This window comes from Amia ocellicauda, chromosome 2 (assembly GCF_036373705.1).
Source record: "Amia ocellicauda isolate fAmiCal2 chromosome 2, fAmiCal2.hap1, whole genome shotgun sequence".
NCBI classification, from domain to species: domain Eukaryota; kingdom Metazoa; phylum Chordata; class Actinopteri; order Amiiformes; family Amiidae; genus Amia; species Amia ocellicauda.
The window spans coordinates 35,247,153-35,263,845 of NC_089851.1; the positions used below are offsets into that span (position 1 = coordinate 35,247,153).

The 16,693-nt window shown below is 38.8% G+C and overlaps 1 protein-coding gene across 6 annotated transcripts in view; it reads left to right on the plus strand.

Annotated features, from left to right (window-relative positions):
* The window catches only part of slc12a7b (solute carrier family 12 member 7b), a 75,659-nt gene that overhangs the window by 57,228 nt on the left and 1,738 nt on the right, over positions 1-16,693 (plus strand). For 3 of the 6 annotated variants that reach the window (XM_066723344.1, XM_066723346.1, XM_066723349.1), the window contains 12 exons: positions 79-197; positions 535-633; positions 1,915-2,034; positions 2,497-2,601; positions 4,424-4,592; positions 5,927-6,122; positions 7,030-7,199; positions 7,452-7,583; positions 8,039-8,146; positions 9,378-9,494; positions 11,394-11,563; positions 12,449-12,463. In XM_066723344.1, coding sequence (XP_066579441.1) covers positions 79-197; positions 535-633; positions 1,915-2,034; positions 2,497-2,601; positions 4,424-4,592; positions 5,927-6,122; positions 7,030-7,199; positions 7,452-7,583; positions 8,039-8,146; positions 9,378-9,494; positions 11,394-11,563; positions 12,449-12,463 — 1,520 coding nt within the window. The remainder of the gene's footprint in view (positions 1-78; positions 198-534; positions 634-1,914; positions 2,035-2,496; positions 2,602-4,423; positions 4,593-5,926; positions 6,123-7,029; positions 7,200-7,451; positions 7,584-8,038; positions 8,147-9,377; positions 9,495-11,393; positions 11,564-12,448; positions 12,464-16,693) is intronic. The other 3 variants (XM_066723347.1, XM_066723345.1, XM_066723348.1) reach the window with 3 other exon arrangements.

Below are 16,693 nucleotides of genomic sequence, written 5' to 3' on the forward strand. Positions count from 1 at the left end.
TACTTTAATAATGAAGCCATGGAATCAACTAAAATAACCTTTGTCAATTGACAAATGGATCACAATGATTTTTTCCAGGTGTTCGGTCATGGGAAGGCCAACGGAGAGCCGACCTGGGCGTTGCTGCTCACTGCCGGCATCTGTGAGATTGGAATCCTCATTGCCTCCCTGGACAGCGTGGCTCCAATCCTCTCAATGTGAGTAATCAAGGACACACCCGCCCGCGCTCTTGGTGCGTTCTCCATCAAGGCATCAGGAGTTCACAGCTGTTCACGTTCTCATTAGCCAATTTCAAAGAGATCAGCGACAATCTGTGTTTTTAAGAAGTTCTATTGCTTTATTAAAAAAAAAAGACACTCAGATTTTCTCAGACCTAGCTAGTATCAGATAAGTTGTCCTCTGTTCTCGCTCAACTGCCCAGATATTATCTGCGGATGAGTTTAGGAACTGTATGAGGTACTGAAATATATTGGGTATTAAACTGCATTCTCAATCATCTGTTCTCTACTAAGAGGTCTCGTCTGTCTTTTGAAGGTTCTTCCTGATGTGCTACTTGTTTGTCAACCTTGCCTGCGCTGTGCAGACCCTCCTGCGGACCCCTAACTGGAGACCTCGTTTCAAATTCTACCACTGGTAACAATTAATGCACACCTGACACTTTGAAAACATTTCCTGTTTTTACATGGGACCACTATACTGTTTTCACTGTACTTTTCGATTGTTGACACTAATGGGACCATGAACTGTTACATTAAATTTCAAATTACAAACTTGAACCCTATCGCGTTCTGATGTGTAGGAAGTAGATGGGGCTATCAAAACTTTGACCTACCATATATGGCATCATCTAAGCAATTGAAAAGAGGTGCTGAACTAGAGTAGAGGAATTGGGATTTACCAGATACTTGGTGGGTAGGTGGGCAACTTGGGGAATGGTCAAATTGAGTGGGTTCCATATCAAAATGTTTAATGTACTCTACATCACAGCTCTCAAGTACAGCAATTATACTATAAAACAAAAAAATGAGGCAGCATCTCTGCTTTACAAAACAAATGGTCATCTCTAAATTTAAAAGAAACTTACTGTTGTTGAAATGCATCAACTGGATCTACAGAATGCTCGGGCATTTTGTCTCAATAACCCGGTGAAAGGGCTGCAGTAAGGATTGAGTATGTGCTGTATGGCAGCCAGGCTCTGTAGCTGATGTTTCCATCAAAAATAGAAATAGCAGGGAGACTGTCGTGCATGACAACCTAGAGACCTGACGTGCCTTACAAGGTTCATCCTGGAGTGTTGGGCGTGTGCCTAATCTTTGAGGAAAGCTGCTTTCACCCTTGTTAAAATCTGGATTGCAAGTGTTTGACCTAATATGATCTCTAATAAAAGCCATCTTGCTGTGTGCAGTAGCGTCTTCAGTCTATTAAGGTCAGAATATGTTCAAATTTAAATCTCAGAACATGGAAATAGGTAGTATTTTTTGTATCTTTCATATAAGAATACAACCGAGAGCATTCCTTGGTTGGGTGTTTTCCTGTCCTAGTGAGAGAGAAATAAGCCGTTAGTTTGCTGTTTGGGGTTGGCAGATTACATAACACAAACTCTTGGTTTGTACAGCCTTATATGAGACCAATGTAAAAGAGTACCATCTTCTGGTGTCTGGAAGAGAAAAATTCAGATAACGTTGGCACCAGTCATGGTAGACATTTAATACCTATAATAATACCTATTTGTAGATATAAGAAAATTAGTGTTTTGGTTGTTTTCAGTTCACAGAAATACATATGCAAAATTAATTTCAAACACTGAGGTTTCAATGATCAACAATGTTTCCACAATGAGTTGAAGGTTTTAAAGTCTCACCATTGCATTAACCAATTTTTCCTGTGTACATTTTTACAAATCTGTTTCAACAGGGCTTTGTCGTTCATTGGGATGAGTCTGTGCCTTGCCTTGATGTTCATCAGCTCTTGGTATTATGCTCTGGTGGCTATGATGATTGCAGGATGTATATACAAATATATTGAATACAGAGGGTAAGAAGAACTTACTATTCGAAATAATTTAATTTCTGCTTTGCATGTGGTGCCAGTTAGGCTCAGCCATGGATTTAAAGTTATGTCAGTTTTATACTTGGTGATTAAACCATGTCATCACTTTAAATGCAACCACAAATGTTTTCTGCCCCCCTCCTTTACCACCAGCACATTCTAAAATTAAATGATCTGTTACAACACTTTTTTAATTAGCTTACATCAGGGGCTGCTTCAGATTAACAGCTCCTACATGGAAAATAACAAACAGCTCTCAAACTCTTTGTCCTGACCGAGATAACACCTTTAGCTAACGCAACAGTAGCTTTCATGCTGTGTTTGTACTGTGTCCGTATGTACACACCTAATAAAGCCTGTGTTTGTGTAGTCGTGTAAAGTTTGTCACGAAAGACTGCCTTCACTGTTAAATCGTGAGAACTGAACTGTTGTGGTTTATTTTACCAGAGCCGAGAAGGAATGGGGAGATGGCATCAGGGGGCTGTCACTGAACGCCGCCCGATATGCTCTGATCAGACTGGAGGAGGCCCCACCTCACACTAAAAACTGGAGGTGAGTGCTGGCCAATACAGACACAAGCCACTGATCTACTCTGCCTTGAACCTTGTGCAGACATGACCACATTGCCCCACAAAGGATCACAACTTTTTAATCAGCTATGTTTGATGGTTACTGTTCATAACCAGGTTTGTCAATATTTGTGCATCACAGTACTCTACTCCCCAGTTTAACAGATCTCCTGGGTACATGGAGACAATCAATGTCAGATCTGTGTGCCCAGTCTTCTTGATAACAACTTTGTGTAATTACTCCCATAGTATTTCTTTCCACTTTGTACCAACCCCTCCTTTATTGGAAATGTTGTATAAGGTTCTGAATTGAGCAAGTGAATGGGGGATCTGCAGAACAAAACCTTTTATATAGATCAGGTGTATTTTACTTGTATTTTAAAGACGACCTACAGACCCAATTACATTCCACTGAGTCCAACAACATTGTGAGCAACAGATTGATTGATTGTTTTCTACTGTGACTTCAAAGCTGCTTTCTTACACAATTGAAATTTTCACCAAGGAGTGAAGGGACTCTAAAGAGATTTGCTTTATAAGAGTCAATGTTTTTTAATTAACTGATTTGAATGGGAAAACAATGTATTTATTGATTTGTATATTATTTTGTTCTATAACACAAATGACAGTCCATGTAGCTTTAAAGTACCTCTAAAATCAACTTCTGTTGACAATTAAAGTGCTAAAACTCAGTCACACTGTATACACACACACACACACACACACACACACACACACACACTACATGAGTTGTTTCTCTGCTTTGGTATCTTTGTATTGTTCATAATTGTAATGTGTTTTTAACTTGCCATGTTCACTTAACCATTGAAGTCTCTGAGCACATAAGTTTTCCAAAAACAATTAGGAAACCAATGCTGTTTAATGCAGACACCTCTGAACATGTATTATATGACATTTAGTTAGTCATTTGAATGATGCATTGCTGAAAACTACTACTAATATCACTACTACAAACGTAGTAGTAATAATACATAATCTAGTCCAGGCAAGGGCTTGGGTATAGTAGAAAATTTGTTGGGAAAGTAATTAAAGAGAAAATGTTCAGTAACCAGATAATTCAAAGTGTGCTGTAGCTTTCTGACCATTCTTTGCCTTTTTAAAATAACTGAGACTGTTACTGCACACTTCTCTTGTTAAGCATTTCTGTATTTAAACAGCTCTGACAGGCACTGTGTCTTTGTATACTTTCTAATCCGAGCACATCTAAAACACGGAAACCTGACACATGCGTAATTAATTAGAGGATTAATCGGGATCAATCTCTTTCTTTAAAAATCAAGACGTGCCATCTGGACCAGCTGATAACAAATCCTTTGGTTTTTCTGTATTAATTAATGACAGATTCAAGCTTCTTAAATGATGCAATTCGCATAGAGTTGAGGAAAATATGGACCTTGTCAGTCAGAGTTGGTCTGAATGATGTTAGTACATTGCATTGCCTTTAATCAGCTCTCCAGATGTTGAACAGCTCTTTCAGTTCAGAAAGGGGATTATGTGCAACTAAAGTGTTTCAGGCAAGTTAAGTACAAAAAACTATTCTGTGGTTTGTGGACTATAGTATATGCACTATACTATGTTACTATGTGTTTTTGAACAACATCAAGTTTTATTAAAGCATGTGTGGTTCCCCCCCTTGGATTATATCTATTGTTGTTATTATTCTTTTAAAAAGTCCCAGTGAAACATTTATATTTAAAGAATATGGTTCTTTTGCATGATGATGATGCTCTGTGGGCTACGTTTTCAGTGTCTCTGATTGTGCTGGGTGCGTTTCCTGTCTGCAGGCCCCAGCTGCTGGTGCTGATGAACCTGGACTCGGAGCAGTCTGTGAAGCACGCCCGCCTGCTCTCCTTAACAACACAGATGAAGGCCGGCAAGGGACTGACCATCATCGGCTCTGTGCTGGAGGGCGCCTACTTGGTGAAGAAACAAGAAGCAAAGAGATCCGAGCAGGTAAAAACAAATGAACAAATGTAGTCCAGATGTGTCTAAACCTGTGGTTACATTTTAACATGACCATTTGGCTTATTGCCAGCAACCAAGCTTCACCCAATTACATTTTCATTGAAAAAGTGGTCGAAAGGCATGCGGTGGAATATGGATTGAAATTGTACTGACAATGAGCTGGCAACCCCATGCCACTGATCTCATGTTAATCTAGTCTTGTACTATCCACAGCACCATGCTCTGTAAGCTGTGAATTGTGTAGTGTAAGGGTTACAGCGCCACCTGATGGTTAACTACAAGAAATACCTCATTCCACTCACTTCATCTGTAAAGGAATGAGCCTGAAAATAAACCTGAGAGTGGGATTGAAAGATTTTTGCTAATAAACTCCACATTAAGCTTAAGGCCAGGAATATCTTTAGTAAGAAAACAAAACCGCAGTGGTTATGTAGTTTGAGATTTCACAAGAGAACTGTTAAAATCCTTTGGTTTTCAGTGCTCATCAACACTGTTTTATGCATCTGTTCTAAAGTGATGTAGGATGTGTGGGACACATTTGTGTGCGCTCTTAATTATTCCCAAAGTGAATTCATAGCATTTTGTTAGAGGACGTTGCTTTTTCTGAGGGAGAATATAGCATTCATGCTGCAGAGAAGCCTAACTTTCTGTTAGAGCCTGCAAACCCAAAGTAAAGAATATTGCTTTTCTTCGCAGGTTTAGTTAGTCTTCCGCAATTAAAGGAGAGTACATCTGTGTGGGTGGCACACAGATACGGAATTTCCATTGATCTGCTTCTGTGACGTATTAAATAATCAATAACAGCTTGTTAGTCAGGGTTCATGTAACAGACTCTCTGCATTTCTCTCAAGGCACTAATGACATGTCATAGTACAGATCCTACATTTTAGATTTGAGGGGAAATATCAATAAAATATTTTATCAGAGCCATTGCAATTTTATTATTTTTTGTAAATAAAAATGGTTCATGCATTTTCTTTCATTAATACAAGCACAGATATTTAAACAAAGTTCACTTATTTAACTTCTTTACTATATTTTTTATGGATTGTTGCTATTCTTTTTGTAGTACTTAGTATGGAGCAGCTGTTTGTTTATTTTGTTTTGTTCTTACAGATCTGTGTGAAGAAATTAAGTGATAACCCTTGTGTGGCCTGTGTGTGGGTTTTTTGGTTGTTGTTGAAGCTGTGTGCTTGTTTTTGCAGAACACTAAACATGCATTGTTTCCTAACAAGATTAACCAAACAGGTATTGTGCCTTGCTTTTCTTTGCTCCTTTAATAATACCCTGCTTTTTTGTGTTCTTGTGGTTGTATTTTTCAGAATATAAAGGCCGCCATGGCTACAGAGAAGACCAAAGGTTTCTGTCACGTGGTGGTCTCTTCTAACCTGCGCGACGGGTTCTCCCATCTGATCCAGTCTGCGGGTCTGGGCGGAATGAAGCACAACTCGGTGCTCATGGCCTGGCCCAGCCTCTGGAAACAGGCCGAGGACCCCGTCTCCTGGAGGAACTTCATAGGTGGGTGCCAGTCCCCTCCCACCCTGTCGCAGGAGCTAAGATGTTACACAGCTTGCTGTCAACTAAAACAAACCCATGTCCAAGCCAGAGGAGCCGCCTGCCAGATTCCTCTTTGCTTTGCAATTTCAGAATCTCAAAGTGAGAATGTTCCCTCACTGGGTACCAAGTGTACTGATTGTTTTCAATAATAATATATAATTACATGTCATTCAGTTCTGAATTACAGTTATGTGCTCTGGCTGCTGCAGGTATAGAGTTCTGTTATGTTTCATCACGAATCATTTTAAATTCAAATTGGTTTTATTGGCATGACATGTAATTATTTACCAAAGCTTATTTTAGTAATGCTAAGGAATAAATAAACCAACCCTCTCCCTCCGTAACAGACTCCTATGCCCAGCCTTCAGTGGATTTATCATTACATGTTTTTAAATATGCATTTACCGCCCAGCAATATGATATAAGATTTTTCCTTTTGAGAGATATTGCAATACACTATCACAATTCTCTCAATAAATAAGTGCACCTTAAATGTATGTACTTACTACTGAAAACATGATTTCAATATGACCAGTTTCCAGTGAGACTTGTATTACATAATCATGGTGCTTTTATAAAGTTGTATTTTAGCATTGTATGTCTGTATATTTAGTTTTAGTCAAAAATAATTGCACCCTTAATTACTTTTGATGATGCCTTTTACTTTAATAGTAGTTGAAAGGTTATACACCCTGCGCTTGGTTTAAAACAATACATTTTCTCATACCAATATACTTATTTATCAATTTGATTTCTTCAAATTTTTCATGTATCGTCTGTAAATTGGCCAACATGCATACCATTTGACAGCCAGTTAGCTGTAATTCCATGCATATAACTTTGTGCTGTGGTAACGTTAATCACACAGAGGTGGTGAGAGAGACCACAGCTGCCCATCAGGCTCTTCTGGTGGCCAAGAACATCGACGCATTCCCCAAGAACCAGGAGCGCTTCAGTGGGGGCACCATTGACGTCTGGTGGATAGTCCACGACGGGGGCTTGCTCATGCTCCTGCCCTTCCTGCTCCGACAGCACAAGGTATTGTGAACTCTCTCATGAGGTGTCAATCTTACAGTTCAATAAAAAAGTTCACGGTCACGCTGTCACATTTCGAAATGGTTTCGGCTTCCATGCGGTAGTTGGAGGACAAGAATAATTTATCTAGCTGGCTTGCGCCTTGGAAAACACCCAGATTTCGGTTTCGAAAGTCACCTGAAGTGTTTGCTCTACATCATTGACCATTTGGAGAAGGTGAATTCAGACAGTCTGACCTGCTCTCTCTGTCGGCAGGTGTGGAGGAAGTGCAAGATGCGCATCTTCACTGTGGCCCAGATGGACGACAACAGCATTCAGATGAAGAAAGACCTGCAGATGTTTTTATATCACCTCCGGCTTGATGCAGAGGTCGAGGTTGTGGAAATGGTAGGTATTTACTTCAGGTTTGTGATGTTGAGTAATGTAATTCAAATGCAGGGAGAACAGTCTTCCTCTGTAGTATGAGTGTGTGAGAATCTTGCTTTCATTTTCAGTGTGACCGAGTGACATGAATGTACTGTGTGCACGGTACGCTCAATTAGCAATCGCCTAAATTAAAATTCTGCCCACACTCACTGACAGCAGTCCTGCCAACAGAATAAATAACAAATCAAAGAAATCGTCATGAAACCACTTATGAAGACCACATATGGATAGAGCTTTCTTTTCTCTGTACTGTCTGAAACACCTGTGTGAGTTGGAGTTTAGAATGGTAAGAAATAAAGAACAGAGAAATAAGTTTTCTGTTGGATCCTCCTTGCATGAAAAGTCAACTGTAGGCAACAATGGTGCAAAATTCAACCTTCATGAATACGGACTGATTTCTCTCTTGTCTTGAGCAGCACGACAGTGACATCTCAGCCTTCACGTATGAAAAGACCCTGGTGATGGAGCAGCGCTCTCAGATGCTGAAGCAGATGCAGCTCTCCAGGAACGAACGGGAGAGAGAGGTAACGCCTGTCAACGCAGTTCCCGAGGCCTGAGACAGAGTCCAGTACATTCTTGGCAGGAATAGCCGCTAGACTATATGCTGTACCATTAAGTAAATCATGTACAAATTCCCCTTCTAAGATAAGAGAATGGCAACACTCTTGCTTGATTCATTTCTTTTTGTTGGTGTTATGTTCTTGTTGATAGTGTTAGTAAGTAGGGAATGGGGGACTTGGAATACATTGTAAAGGCTACAATTGCCAGTACTCAGTACTCTGAATGTGCGCAGACGGATGACAGATGTGTAATGAACTTTTAATCGACTAGTTTTCTTGTTTCAGTAAGTAAAACATTCTTAGTAAGTATAATAATTTTATGTATGATATGTTGATAACAAATGTTGTTAATTTTCCAGTTCAGTAGCAATTCATATTTTGTAGTTAAGCAGCCCTGTATAGAAATGGGGCAAGCCTATTTCCCAGTAAGGAGTTTAATAACTATCTACAGCATATTAATTAGTCATTAGGATGGGTTTTGAGTTGTTAAATGCTATGAATTCAGTTTTGAACAGTTCAGTTCAGTTTTGAGCTTGAATCAGCTCTTGAAAATGTACAACATTCTGTGGTAACTTGGGCAAATAAAATAGGATCTCCTTTAGCTTTTTGAGCTCAACATTTGTAGAAAAATTGAAATGCTGTTTACTGAATCTGTTATTATAAACTTTCAGGTAATGGCTGATAAACCCTCCCTTAAGTCACATAGCTGATTGAGATTTTTAATAATTTAGCTGCACATAAATTCTCATATCTAATGCTACTTTTTTATTATTGGGTATAGCAATGGAATGGCAGAACGAATTGTTTGTGTGGATATGCACAATAAGTGATGCAAATACATGAATTGCCTTTTTTCTGTTTTCCCTTGAAACTACAGTAATGTTAGGCTTCAGAAAGCACACGCCAAAAATAAATCACTATCTTCTCTCAAAGCTTGTTTCTGAGACCCACATTTGAGTTTTAGTTTCAGTTTTAAACGGATAGTTGTGTAGACAACTAACTCAAATTGTATTTAAATACCTCAAAGCTTAAGGTCATCATATTTTTTTCCAAGGAATTAAGAGCAGGGTTCCTTCAATGTACTGACAGACAAGCGCATGTCATAGCACCATTGTCTCTGGGTACAGAATGCTAACTGACTGTGAACTCTCCTGTTTTATTTGCTGACTTGGCTCGGGGCACTCTGGTGTCTCAGATTCAGAGCATCACAGATGAGTCTCGTAGCTCCATTAGAAGAAAAAACCACTCTAGTTGGCAGCCCGACGGCCAAGAAGAACATGTTGTCCAACTCGATGACAAACAAGAGGATGAGGTAGACCAGAGCCCATTTGCCTGCTCCATTCCCATTTGCATGCTTACAGTGCCACAGCCACACTCGCCTATTGATACTGCTGTGAAACTCTGTATCTGAGAATAAAATCAGAAAATGAGGGTCTGTCTTAATGTGTAAGAAATGTCTTGAATGAATGTATAAAAAAATAATATATATGTTAAGATGGGTTTATAAAAACTTTAACTGGCACCATCTAAAGTTAAAGCATTTTTTTTATTTTTTTTATTTGCCAAATTCGTGATCTTAACATCTGTCCTTCCGTCTTTGTTCTTTGAGACTGTGGCACTGTAAGTACTGATTTCTCCAAACACCTTCACCTCAACCTCCAGCATGTTTGGTATTTGAGTCACGTGTGAAGGCATGTTCTTACCCTCGTATCTGTAACCCACCTTAGTTTTCCATGGACACCATCTAGGCAGATAAAATCATGATGGTATTGGGGGAAAAAAAAAAAATCATAATTATTTTTTATGTGCCAGGGAATAGTTGTTTTCTTTTAATAGCAGGACATAACTTTGACCATTTTATAACATGTTTGTATTTTTAGATTTTAGTTTCCTAAAATGTTAAGTGTAGGTGTCTGTAAATCACTCAATGAGATTTGGAAAGGTAGTTTCTGACATTTCTGACCTAAAAAGTACTACATAAATATGTATTTCCTTTGGAAATCCGCACACCCACTTAATTTTATTTTAGTACGACACATTTGTGAGTGTGTAGTGACCTAACCTTTGATATTTACAGCATGATTTTAAAGCCTGGTTTATATCTGTAAAAAAAAAAAACAAAAAAAAACAAAGTGATCACATAATATATTTGATACAATTGTTTATCAAGGTACCCTCCTGAGGTTTTAGAAATAAACTCCTTACAACAGTGGTGTTAGTGTCACGTGTGTAAGCCCTAACCCCAGATCTAGTCTGTAACCCTGACCCTAACCTTGTTAAAAAATGAAGTGAATTATGATATTTTAGAATACTTGAGCAAAAGAGACTTTTTTGGTGTTAGAAACTTTAGTCAGCCCTAAGATTAGTACTGTGTTTTATTGCACTTAGAAGTTAGTGGGAATCCATATATATCAATACTTATTTCTTGTATGAAAGTTGAAAGTAATGAACATTGTGAATATTGGATTAGTTAATGTACTTTGAATTAGATGTATAGTGTGTTCCACATTTGAAATGGGTACCATGACATTTTTTCTTCATATGAAGAACATGTAGTATAATCTGTTTAGATGCTTTTCGTTGTTGTATACAATGGTTTGCATTTGAGTTGGCCAGAATATTGATTTTCATTACGTTAATAGGAAACATTTGAATGGCAATCTTCAAAATGTTTGCAGGCAGATATTTTATCCTCCTCTTATGGGAGTCAGGCTGACCTGCTCTCTGTTTTCCAGGCTATGTAGAAATGTCCGGGTTCTCTGATTAGAGTAGATGTGAATACAATGAAGAATATGAAGTACTAATATGTCAACAAGCATATAAAGCAGTTATTCTCCGTTGTAATAAAAATAGTGTTAGAAGACTATATCCTTAAGTGATGCATGTTCTCCTGTTAAATACTGACGCACTAAGGCTGCAGTATTGGCAGCAAATGCAGTGGCAAAATAAAGGACAATACAGTGTGATCCTGATCCTGTGACCGAAAAGCTCGAGGCTACAACACCAGTTATTTGTGTAATTTATTATTTTTCAGTTTCATTTTGCACGACATATTTATAAAAAGCAATGCTACACCTTTAAAGATGAATCAAAGACTATGAAGGAAACGCATGCCTTGTCTGATGAGTTCACCAGGTTCTCCCTCCAGTTCACAAATGCAATGTGCATGTGCTTATCGTGATTTTTCTCCTCCTTGCGTTTAACCCCTCAGGCCCAACTGATCCATGACAGGAACACAGCGTCTCACTCGGCTCTGGTTGCGAAGGCCAATGCTGCCCCAGACAGAGTCCATATGACCTGGACCAAAGAGAAGCTCATTTCAGAGAAGACCCGCAACAGAGAAGCCAACGTGGGGGTCCGGGACCTCTTCAACATGAAACCGTAAGTCCCTGATGCCTGTAGTCCACATCTATAACTTTGCTGGAGGGAGTCTGGACCATGGCTGATGAAATGGGTCTTGGCTATACTGGGTGTCTTGGCGCTGATTTGAAGAGGCTGTGATAACTAAACATCACTACTTTTTAGTGGTAGAAATATCCTAAACTGTATTATATGATCAAGTACTTTGAAGTCCCCATTTGAAAGCTGCAGTTAATCCAATGAAAAAAAATAGAATAATTTCACAGGTATTGGACTATATGCACTAAATGTGTCCTGAATCTAGTATCTACATATTTTGTACAATCTATCACTAATTTGTTATATTAAAATAGGTTGGAGCTTCTTCTGCAGAGTACAAGGATACTGTTTGAAAAAAATGGAAGCCCCCAAAAAAGACTGTACTGGCAACCTGCTTACTTGACATGTTGTGCACTGGCTACTGTAACGTTGCTTGCATGCTGGGAATAACTGTTCTTTTTTTTTCAGCTTTGCAGTCACACTGAAATTCATGAGCTTTCGGTTTGACAATGGCTGAAACATTTACCATCCCAATAGCGATGTGTCCGCAATAATATTGTCCACCCTGGTTGTTATACACTGGTCAGGGCTGAAAAGAGTATAACAATGATTTCTTCATATTTCAACAGCAAGTGGGTGTTTGTCAATACAGTGTAGGACCTCTGACCTTTATATTTAGCTACACAAGCTGAAATAAGGTGGAGAGAAGAACATGTATTGGTTTATCGTTTTTCTCTGGCTGGTAATGCAGACAATGTGTGCTTTACAGTATGTTTGAAATTCGAGAAATGTAAACGCTTAACCTTGAAAACGAAGGAAAAACTAAGTTTGTTTTTGTTTGTTTTTTGTTTGTTTTCCTCTTTCTAGAGAATGGGAAAATCTGTAAGTCACATTTCTTTTCACCTAGGCTGTGTTTGATGGTAGTTCTGTTCTGGTTTTCATCTCATTGCCTCCCAGCACACAATGACCAAAATGTCTTCACGGTGAAAATACACTGAAATCCAGGACTCCTGATTTCTGTGTATATTCCCCTCAATTGATTTCAGACTTGTCCTGTGAGCTGGAAGGTGCTTTGATATAATTTGCATGTGAGTTTTGGATTTCTATAGCATGGTCAATATAATGCAGCTTAGGCTTACCATACAGAATCCTTGGATGCAGGTTGGTGTGTATTCATCAGTCATATACAGTGGGGGAAAAAAGTATTTGATCCCCTGCTTATTTTGTACGTTTGCTCACTGACAAAGAAATGATCAGTCTATAATTTTAATGGTAGGTGTATTTTAACAGTGAGAGACAGAATAACAACAAAAAAATCCAGAAAAACGCATTTCAAAAAAGTTATGAATTGATTTGCATGTTAATGAGGGAAATAAGTATTTGACCCCTTCGACTTAGTACTTGGTGGCAAAACCCTTGTTGGCAATCACAGAGGTCAGACGTTTCTTGTAGTTGGCCACCAGGTTTGCACACATCTCAGGAGGGATTTTGTCCCACTCCTCTTTGTAGATCCTCTCCAAGTCATTAAGGTTTCGAGGCTGACGTTTGGCAACTCGAACCTTCAGCTCCCTCCACAGATTTTCTATGGGATTAAGGTCTGGAGACTGGCTAGGCCACTCCAGGACCTTAATGTGCTTCTTCTTGAGCCACTCCTTTGTTGCCTTGGCTGTGTGTTTTGGGTCATTGTCATGCTGGAATACCCATCCACGACCCATTTTCAATGCCCTGGTTGAGGGAAGGAGGTTCTCACCCAAGATTTGACAGTACATGGCCCCGTCCATCGTCCCTTTGATGTGGTGCAGTTGTCCTGTCCCCTTAGCAGAAAAACACCCCCAAAGCATAATGTTTCCACCTCCATGTTTGACGGTGGGGATGGTGTTCTTGGGGTCATTCCTCCTCCTCCAAACACGGCGAGTTGAGTTGATGCCAAAGAGCTCGATTTTGGTCTCATCTGACCACAACACTTTCACCCAGTTCTCCTCTGAATCATTCAGATGTTCATTGGCAAACTTCAGACGGGCCTGTACATGTGCTTTCTTGAGCAGGGGGACCTTGCGGGCGCTGCAGGATTTCAGTCCTTCACGGCGTAGTGTGTTACCAATTGTTTTCTTGGTGACTATGGTCCCAGCTGCCTTGAGATCATTAACAAGATCCTCCCGTGTAGTTCTGGGCTGATTCCTCACCATTCTCATGATCATTGAAACTCCATGAGGTGAGATCTTGCATGGAGCCCCAGACCGAGGGAGACTGACAGTTATTTTGTGCTTCTTCCATTTGCGAATAATCGCACCAACTGTTGTCACCTTCTCACCAAGCTGCTTGGCGATGGTCTTGTAGCCCATTCCAGCCTTGTGTAGGTCTACAATCTTGTCCCTGACATCCTTGGACAGCTCTTTGGTCTTGGCCATGGTGGAGAGTTTGGAATCTGATTGATTGATTGCTTCTGTGGACAGGTGTCTTTTATACAGGTAACGAGCTGAGATTAGGAGCACTCCCTTTAAGAGAGTGCTCCTAATCTCAGCTCGTTACCTGTATAAAAGACACCTGGGAGCCAGAAATCTTGCTGATTGATAGGGGATCAAATACTTATTTCCCTCATTAACATGCAAATCAATTTATAACTTTTTTGAAATGCGTTTTTCTGGATTTTGTTGTTATTCTGTCTCTCACTGTTAAAATACACCTACCATTAAAATTATAGACTGATCATTTGTTTGTCAGTGGGCAAACGTACAAAATCAGCAGGGGATCAAATACTTTTTCCCCTCACTGTATGTCAATGGAGGCTTCAGGACATATATCAAAAATATATGCAGCTGTCATTTTTATTACATTCTGACATGACCAATTTCCAAATATTTTTCGTGGCTATGAGCTATAGCTATCGCATCCTTTACAATCCGCTCTTATATGTACATTTGAATACCAGACCATCTGGAAGGAGGTGTATGGAAAATGTAAGTCTGAGTGTGCATCATGTTATAGAAATATTCTAATTGCAAAAACTCATGTGCATAACAAGCTCTGCATTTAACTGTCTCAATGTTAATCTGTGTATTCATGTATTTCATTCTGCTTTACTAAAACAAAAACAAACAAAAAACTGTTCATTTCACCAAAGTAGTTAACCCGGCACATAATTACAGAAGTCACAAATTAGTCCAGTCTCTCAGTGTCAGACACAACATTGACATCATTACTGGAGGAAAGATAGATTTGATGTAGGTTCCATTCATTCTCAGACCACATTGGTCAACAATGTCATGATAAAATATATTTGATCAATTTTTAAATAGATAGAGATGTATTTATAGCTCATTATCAACCAATTTTCATACAATTGTAGGTAATTTCAGTATTTGCATTGTATGTAAACCAAATGGGATCAGTTCTAGTTGCAGAGTAACCTCTCAGACGCAGCTGAGGTCATGACATAAACAGGGTTTATGACTAGGTTGTACACAGTGTCACTTCATAAATAAAAACCAAACCATATTACGGTTTCATTTTAAACCGTGAATCACAATGAGCGGCTTTGACATTCATTAGAAAAATAGATATTAAGAGGGATATTAAAAAGGTTCCTTGAACATAAAATCCATCCAGCATTGGAAATGGTTGTCGGAAAATGTTGACAATAACGTTGTAATTTAGTATTGCACTATTCGCAATATTGCCACAGAGTGCCTCACATGAAGAGCAATATAAAATATGAATTATTTAAAAAGCAAAAATGAACCTTTAGGCACTGAGGAGAGAGAAACAAAGACCCCAACAGGTGACAGACTGTTGTAACAGAAAGTACTGGGTAAAGATAACATGGCATTTGAGTTCCATGTGGCCTTTTGTTCTTCAGTTAGGAACAAGCCTAAGAGCTCCTTTATAAAAACTCATCATTTTCATCCAGCTTAGTTGCTTACTTTATATATTAACTGTTGCCCAGCCTTGAGCATATAACACATTCTGTGATGCTTTTGAAATTGAGCTGCAGTGCACTAAAAATTGAGCTATGCCTATGAACTGCTAAACTGGATTAATAATAATAATAATAATAATAATAATAATAATAATAATAATAATAATAATAATATTATTATTATTATTATTATTATATTGTGGAAGTTTTCAAGGAGGTGGGTCACTTTTTTTTTTTTTTATCCTTAAACAAATCTGCTTGGATGTGAATTAATGTATTTTTCTATCATCACAAAGAGTAACTGCTTCATGTTGTCATAGCTTCAGTTATTCCAGAGGTTTAGTAAGTTAAATACAAATACCTTTTTGGGTACTAATTCAAATTATTTATTTAGCTATGATATGTTGATAACTGTGGATACATCTGTTTTTCATCTTCCAGTTCAATATTAAGCAATGGTTTCGGTTAATCAGACCTGTATAGAAACATAGAAAGCCCAAGCTAGTATGATGTTAAATACATCAGTTTTATAAGCCATCTGGCCTAAAATGTAATCCTGCCTAGGTTTCAAATTAAACCAGATATGTGTTTTTACCAAGTCTTACTCTCTTAGTCTCTCTTATATCAAAACCTGATATGAGTTGCATTCAGCTCCCTTATTAACATCTGAGGAGAGAATCTTTCCAGAAAGTACTTCAGCAGCAATGAAACATTGAAGGTTCTTAGGGTGGTGAGGGTGTAAATCTCGTACATAGCTCCTAACAAACTTAAGCCCATTTGGAATATAAATGACACCAAAATGTTGATCAATAGTGACTCTCTTCTGGAGTTCATCTTTAAAGTGCAGTTAGAATTTTCCAGAAGGCCAAATAGCCTGTGGCCCCCATTAGTCACAGTGTCGGCCTAACCCACGGATAGAATAAGCGTCAAGATAGAGATCTGAGGTTCTCTGTTCCACAAGAAAAAGTGTCTAGCCAACGGCAGCCAATGAGTTTTACAGTTAACATTCAGCAGGAGAATGCTGCTCTTACTGGGAAATTGAGGAGAAGACACAGTTCTCTCTAAACCAGTCAGACTCCCTTCAGCTCTGTTGAGTTGCCAGTGACAACCTGTCAGTCTGAGGAGGTACTTGTATAACAAGGGAGCTGCCATCCCAGTCCATTTCCTCGTGCTGTGTTTCATTGTTCTGTGGATTT